This window comes from Nansenia antarctica (genome assembly GCF_963989245.1).
Source record: "Nansenia antarctica genome assembly, chromosome: 9".
NCBI classification, from domain to species: Eukaryota; Metazoa; Chordata; class Actinopteri; order Argentiniformes; family Microstomatidae; genus Nansenia; species Nansenia antarctica.
The window spans coordinates 38,444,046-38,451,545 of NC_137679.1; the positions used below are offsets into that span (position 1 = coordinate 38,444,046).

The 7,500-nt window shown below is 49.2% G+C and overlaps 2 protein-coding genes across 2 annotated transcripts in view; one reads left to right on the top strand and one right to left on the bottom strand.

The window, feature by feature from the left end:
- Window positions 1–2,414, top strand: part of cog4 (component of oligomeric golgi complex 4) — a gene marked incomplete at its 5' end in the record, with an annotated part of 11,688 nt that extends 9,274 nt beyond the window's left edge. Inside the window, 4 exons of the mRNA XM_080538862.1 lie at window positions 654–737; window positions 1,168–1,269; window positions 1,628–1,756; window positions 1,985–2,414. Of these exons, the coding sequence (XP_080394988.1) occupies window positions 654–737; window positions 1,168–1,269; window positions 1,628–1,756; window positions 1,985–2,119 (450 nt within the window). The 3' untranslated portion in view covers window positions 2,120–2,414. The remainder of the gene's footprint in view (window positions 1–653; window positions 738–1,167; window positions 1,270–1,627; window positions 1,757–1,984) is intronic.
- A 2,671-nt stretch (window positions 2,415–5,085) lies between these two features.
- The window catches only part of gnao1b (guanine nucleotide binding protein (G protein), alpha activating activity polypeptide O, b), a gene marked incomplete at both ends in the record, with an annotated part of 4,794 nt that continues 2,379 nt past the window's right edge, over window positions 5,086–7,500 (bottom strand). Inside the window, 6 exons of the mRNA XM_080539108.1 lie at window positions 5,086–5,273; window positions 5,459–5,612; window positions 5,731–5,860; window positions 5,991–6,119; window positions 6,720–6,880; window positions 7,165–7,306. Of these exons, the coding sequence (XP_080395234.1) occupies window positions 5,086–5,273; window positions 5,459–5,612; window positions 5,731–5,860; window positions 5,991–6,119; window positions 6,720–6,880; window positions 7,165–7,306 (904 nt within the window). The remainder of the gene's footprint in view (window positions 5,274–5,458; window positions 5,613–5,730; window positions 5,861–5,990; window positions 6,120–6,719; window positions 6,881–7,164; window positions 7,307–7,500) is intronic.

The window sequence follows — 7,500 nt, forward strand, 5'->3', positions numbered from 1 at the left end:
ACACACACACACACACACACACTCTCACACTAAGTTGGTTGAAGTCTAAAGGGCTCTGCACACAGCGTGCGATTTCTGTTGCGCGTCAACATTCCATTTTGGAGTTTGAATGGAAGTCTATGAGAACATCGCATTTCAACACACACGGCCCCGATTTTAATCGCACGGCGAAAATTCGATTCCATTCATTTTGAATGGGACAAAGCACACGGCGTGCGAGTTTTGTCGCACTGTCAAATTTGTGCTTTTTCCCATTCAAAATGAATGGAATCGAATTTTCGCCGTGCGATTAAAATCGGGGCCGTGTGTGTTGAAATGCGATGTTCTCATAGACTTCCATTCAAACTCCAAAATGGAATGTTGACGCGCAACAGAAATCGCACGCTGTGTGCAGAGCCCTTTACACACATTGGGTAACTGTCAGTAAAAAAAGCAGACACAGGCACACACATACACACACATACACACACATACACACACACACACACACACACACTCACACACACACACACACACACTCTCACATTAAGTTGGTTGAAGTCTTACACACATTGGGTAACTGTCAGTATAAAAAGCAGACACACACACTCACACACACACACACACACACCCTAACACCCTAACACCCAGTGTGTGTGACTGTGATGTGCCAGGAGGAGTTTAATGAATACGAGGCCAACGACCCCTGGGTACAGCAGCTCATCATCAACCTGGAGCAGCTCATGGCAGAGTTCAAGGTAACCATGGTAACAGAACTCCCGCCTCACCTCAAGGTCAGGAGCCACCGGGGGCCCAAGGTTCCGCTTCCTTGCGTCCTTTCTTGTCTTCTTTATTTTTGGGGGCGGGGGAGGGAGGGGGGGGTGGGGTTTGTGTTGAGGGGATTGAAATGTGTGTGTAGACCTGGGGCTGCAATTCACACATGCTCAGGGGGGTGTTCCATCAACGTCGCTAAAGGAAAACCCAGGCTTATTCTGATAAGCCTCATGAGATTTCTCCGAAAATCTAGGCTTATTTTGATAAATCCCGCGAGACTTGTAAAATAATAAGCCTGGATTTTCCTTTTAGCGACGTTGATGGAACACCCCCCTGAGCATGTGCGAATTGCATCCCGCCCGGCGTTGTTGTTGTTATGAATTGACCCCCGACGAAACGGTTTCCTCTTTCTAGACGGGACTCTCCCCGGTGATCTACGACACGTTGACTAGCCTGATGACCAGTTTGGTCTCCATGGAGATGGAGAAGACGGTCCTCAAATGCACTTTCAGCAGGGTGAGGTACCGCGCTCGGCCACAGGGTGGCGCCCCCGGAGGAGGAGGGGGGGTCTGTAGAACAGCACTTACATCACCCAGCCAGCCAGATAAAAGGGACCCTCCCTTTCCCTTGTGATGGTTTATTTATAAGTGGAGGCGGCTGGGCGATGAAGGATTGTTCCCCCCACCCCCCTCCTCCCTCCCCCTGTGCCCCCCTCTTTTCACTTTTAAGTGGTGCATTGGTTCTAATTTATTTACAGCTACAGCACTTCACAATTTCATCGCCCCGGCCCAGGCGCCTGACTCTCAATCCCAGTGTCTGTTTCTGATATCTGGGAGTTTCGGCGGTCTGCTCTTCTTATCTTATCTCTCTACAGCTCGGCGGGCTGCAGTTTGATAAGGAGCTGCGTTCCCTCGTGGCGTATCTCACCACTGTCACCACGTGGACCATCAGGGACAAGTTTGCACGGCTCACCCAGATGGCCACCATCCTCAATCTGGAGAGGGTAAGCTAGTAGCAGCACACACACACACACATATCTACACACACACACACACACACACACAGGGTGGATCTACAGTACATACTCACATACTCCACACACAGGGCTGTACAACAGCTGGTCTCTCTCTCTCTCACCATCTGCAGTTACATGTCTCTATGTGTCTCGACTGTATGCGTGTGTGTGTGTGTGTGTTCTAAGCTGTGTGTGTGTGTGTGTGTGTGTTCATAGGTAACAGAGATCCTGGATTACTGGGGTCCTAACTCCGGCCCGCTGACGTGGCGACTGACTCCGGCGGAGGTCCGGCAGGTTCTGGCGCTCCGCATCGACTTCCGCAGCGAGGATATCAAGAGGCTCCGCCTCTAAACCGACCAACCGTGCTGCCACCGTAGGACCGTCCTGTTCTGGTTACCAGGGATTATTTAGACTCCTGTGCTCCATAACCCCCCCCCTCCCCCTCACCCCCCCCCCAGCTTCTACTGTACCACAAGTCCCATATGAAGGGACTGAGTTGTAGCAGGACACATGGAGATGGCTCCACCATGCCCCCCCTCCCCCCTCTGTGGGCGTAGGACAGCTTCCTAACCAGATTCTGTTACACATCTCCGAAACACATTGAAAGGGTGGGGTCCGGCGTTACGGGCTACGGGTTTGCTTACAGAACCTTGAGATTCGCTCGTATCTCACTAAGGAGGGGTCTGGTCTGGCAGGTGAAACCCAATATAAGAGGTTCCTGGCCGCCCCGTTTTTTTTTTTTTTCAGTACTGCAGAACCCAGAGCCCAGCCCAGCCCAGGCCAGGGAGCGGAACACTGAAATTGGGGTTGTGGGTTGTGGGATTGTGGATTTTTTTTTAGCCGTTCGTTTGCCCCAGATTACTGAAATTATGTTAAAAAAAATATTCAATGTAAGATATTAAAGTGTTCTCTCAAATGTATTTGTGTGATTATTTCTTTCGGGGAAAAAAATAACCAACCTTTAACCTGTTATTGAATCCATTACATTCCATCTGGGATGGGATGCAGAGGCACCGAGGAACGCCGCTGCACTGTGCCTGACTCTGAAACATTCCAGTAATGAATTTCATATCCATTAAACTGACAGAACTAGGTCAGACGGTTGATCCAGACTCTTCATTCAATTTATGAATAGCTCCACATGTCTATACTGATGAAGCAGTTTGAACCTAAGGGAAATGAATGAATGATCTACTACATTTCCTGTAAATGATGTCCCCCCCCCCTCTCTCATATGTTAGCTCTGATCGCGGTCTGTGCGACCGCTTTTCACATTTCACATTTCACAGCAGATATGAAAATAATATCCGATATGTTCTGTGCTGCCGAAGGGTTGATCTTCTACATCAAACACATCTTTTTTCTTTTCTTTTTTCTTCATACTTTGTTTTTAGGGCATTTCTGCTTTATTGGGCTAGAGACAGCAGTAGAGCTTGACAGGAAGGATGGGTGAGAGAGAGAGAGAGGAGGAATGACATACAGGATATGTCGACCGACAGCCAGAATCGAACCGGGTACCCTGCTGCGATTACGTGGCTGACACCTTAGTGCGCTAACGCCACCAAGCGCCCCCCTCCCCGCCCCCCCATCAAACCCATCTCGAAGACGGAAACAGACACAGCACAGCCGCAGGAGTAGTTAGGAAAAGTGTGGCTTTAATGTAAACACAACATTCGATTGGCTCAGCACAAACATTCCACATGAGAGCAACCAATAACTACGGAGGAGGAAGGGGGGGAGGGGGGGTGCAGCACAAAAACATTCACAGTAAAAAAAAGAAATCTGGTGTAATCATATATATACAGTACGGTGTTTTAAGGTGAAAATGGAGAGAGAGGGAAGAGAGAGAGAGAGAAATGAGGAGTGACACGTGATAAGAGGGAATATAGAGAGGATGGAAAGGGAAAGGGGGAGGATGCATCTTCAGGGTGCACAGGTGAATGAATGGAGAGCTGTACTTTTCCTCTGTGAAGAGAACGTGACAGACGGGGGGTGACTATAGCCTGCTCAGAGGTCAGAGGTCAGGGCTAACCCACCGACTCCACAGAGAGGAGCCGTATCTCAAACCACACCCTAGTACCTCCTCATCGTGCTCAGCGGTATAGCGCACTAGACAGATCAAAGGGTGTCATTAGAGAACAGCTCAAGACCCCCCCTAGGCTAAGACAGGAAGTCGTTTTCCTCCCCAGTCTGACAGGAACAGGAAATAAATATGTGGCACGGGATTCTAGGAGGTGGGATAAAAGCATGGAGGGCATGAGGCTTTAAATAAATCAATAAATCATTCGATGATAATAAAATGTACGTGTTTTCCTTCGATGACATTATTATAAAGGTAGTTAAGATAGTGTTGAAAGCAATCTACGATTTCTCTAATTCTAGTCCCCTATCTGTCATTCTCAGAAGGTTGGCACTGATATGACACTTTACAAGATACATCACTGGCTGGACAGGCATCTCATCACACTTTAGGAAGCCAATGACAAAGGCCTGCCATACTAACAGAACCGCCCCCTTTTCTCCTTTTGGGGTTTGTTTTTAGTTTTTTTTAAGAGAAAAAGACAATTGATATAAAGAGACAAAAAGCCACTCATGTCGAGCAGAACCAGCATGAGTCCAAAAAGAGAGGGGAGAGAACTCTAATCCGTCAGAGCGTTTGAACAGAAACAGAAACAGAACCCTCCTCTAACCCAAACCAACCATGAGCCCCCGGGCCTCCCAGCACCACACCTCCTCTAGAACATCATCACCTACATCAACAACATCACCTCCCCGGAACGGAGCACCGAGGGGTGCGTTCAGTAGGGCCGAACGTTCAGTGTGTGTTAACAGACGGAAATGTCACGCATAGACCGGCAGGATGATATAATGCCACAATGGAATATATAATGTTAGACCTGGTTCACCCGCTCTACGCATCACATTTCTATCTCGTTTTGTTTTTTGTCGCGGAACAAAGGCACCGACTGAATGCGGCCCCTCGAGTGCGCTCCGCTGTCTTGATTTTTTTTTTTAAACGTCTTATAGTTGTTCTTTACAATCAACAACAAAACATGAAACACATTTAGTTAGGAAACACAATGTTGAGAACAAAGAAAACAAAAATGGGTGGGTGGTATTCTGAAATCAAATAATAAGGAATAGAGGAGCAACGAAACATGGCAATAATCCGAAGTGGTGTCTGGCGGCAGCTCTTTGGGTCCGTTTGGACGTGTAGATTTACATATTTATGCCTTTTTTATATCATCAAAATTATCATCATTACTATTAACCACCTCATACTCTCCATGGCAACCCCTGTGTGCAGGACCGGGCCCTTAGTATAAGCCGCACCCCCTCAGGTTGTTGGCGATGATGATGTCAGTGACGGCGTCGAACACTACCTGGATGTTTCCTGTGTCTGTGGCACAGGTCAGGTGACAGTAGATCTCCTTATTGGGCGAACGGCTCTTACTCTCAAACTGAACCTGGATGTATGCAGTAGCATCATCGTAAGTGTTAGCACCTACAGAGAGAGAAAGGAGAGGAGGAGAGAGGGGGGAAAGGAAGAGAAAGAGAAAGAGGAGGGGAGAGAGAGAGAGAGACGGCGCCCCGGTAAGACTTATTTCCAGACCTTTCCGAACGTGTGTGGAGTGTGTGTGGGTGTGGAAGTCTGTTTGTGTGTGTGGAAAAAGGTGGAAAAACCCTTACCTGTATATTCAGGGAAACAGATACTCAACGGTGACTTCTTGATCTTCTCAGCGAATAGATCCTTCTTATTGAGGAAGAGGATGATGGAGGTGTCGATGAAGAACTTGTTGTTACAGATGGAGTCAAAGAGCATGAGAGACTCGTGCATGCGATTCTGCGGGGAGAGTATGGAAAGAAAAAACGTGGATCGGGTTGCTCGCGCGCGTGTGCCAGAGAATGTGTCATGTCGACAGTATGACTGTGTACGAGTGTGAGTCACGTCGGGTACTTACAGTAGTTTCATCCTCGTGGAGCACCTGGTCGTAGCCGCTCAGAGCCACACAGAAGATGATGGCTGTTACGTCCTCGAAGCAGTGGATCCACTTCTTCCTCTCTGACCTCTGACCCCCGACGTCAAACAGCCTGGGGGGGGGGAAACACAAGATGGCCGACGTGTTACGAACACACGACAAAGCACGTGGTGAAAAACACTGGTCGCGTTGTAAAATAAATGCCATTTGTGTGTTCATGGCGTAGTAGGCGTGGCCCGAACCTGAAGTGCAGGTTTTTGAAGGTGAAGTGGGTCTCGACGATGCCAGTGGTCTTCACGCGGGTTCTCAGGATGTCCTGCTCTGTGGGCTGGTAGTCTCCAGCCCCGATACGCTCTAGACTGTCCAGGTAGCTGGGGGCGAGAAAGGGGGAGAGAGGAGGTGGGCAGAGGGCAGAAGGGGAGAGAGAGAGAGAGAGAGAGAGAGATAGGAATAGGAAAAAGCAGCTTCAGACTTACTCTTTATAAACGGCATTAATCTAAGAACTAACTGACTGATAGTGTTGGTGTGTCTGTGTGTATGTGTGTGTGTGTGTGTGTGTATGTGTGCGTGTGTGTGTATGTGTGTGTGTGTATGTGTGCATGTGTGTGTGTGTGTGTGTGTGTGTGTGTGTGTGCGTGTCTGTGCACGTGTGCACGCGTGCGTGACTGTGCTCGTGTGCACGCGTGCGTGTAAGATCATACCTCCATAGCGATTTTTCGTACAGTTCCTATTGTCTAATGAGAGTCTAAGAGTGGAGGGATTTCTCTGTGCTCAGAGCGTAGTCAATCTTCCCCGAATGAATAAATAATTTACAGAAATCGCCAACTGTCTTCTTTTTTTTTTGTAGCTCACTAGCGTCAGCGATGCATTTATTTCATACACTCCGTCTCCCGCGGAGGGGACTAATATATGATGTATGTAGAACCTTTGGAATCGGGCGTAGTCCCAGCTAGTATGTACTCAGTACTCACTACTGGGCAGAGTCGTTCAGCTGGTACTCCCGGGCGCGGTTGAAGCACTCCTGAGTCCCAGAATCTGCCCACAGACGCTTCATGGCAGTCAGCAGCTCGGCGGAGTAGGGCTCTGTGTCCTCCATACGGGTGACCACATCACACACCAGCTTAGCATCCGCCTGGTCACCCACACACACATACCATACAATGGGTTTAGAAAAGCGTACAAAAGACGCTGGAGGAGGAGGGGGAGGAGGGGGAGGAGGAGGGTGGGTTGGGGATGGTGGCTGAGGGGGGTATTGAATGGATGTATCTCTCCCTGCCCCCCCCCCTCACCCCCCTCTAGCCTGAAGCACTAAGTGAAGTCTGCTTTTACTGTAAGTGCCTTTTGAAGAGGGGGCTACTGATCTACATTTGCAGGCTCGGCCTATCGCGTACGGGCCTTGGGTTGGTTGGTACGCACCTTCCTGTCCTTGTCTCCGTACTCCATGCCCAGGGAGTCCATGGCCCGGAGGATGGCAGTCAAGCTCTGAATGGTGTTGCTGTAGACCACAGGCTTGTACTGCTTCACGTCGTCCCCAGAGAAACCATCCTCGTGGATGATCCTGCAAACGTACACACACACACATCAGCACAGACACACACACACATACACACACTCACATCAGCACAGACACACACACACACACACGGAGGTGCGTGCACACACACACACACATCAGCACAGACACACACACACACACGGAGGTGCGTGCACACACACACACACACACACACATCAGCACAGACACACACACAC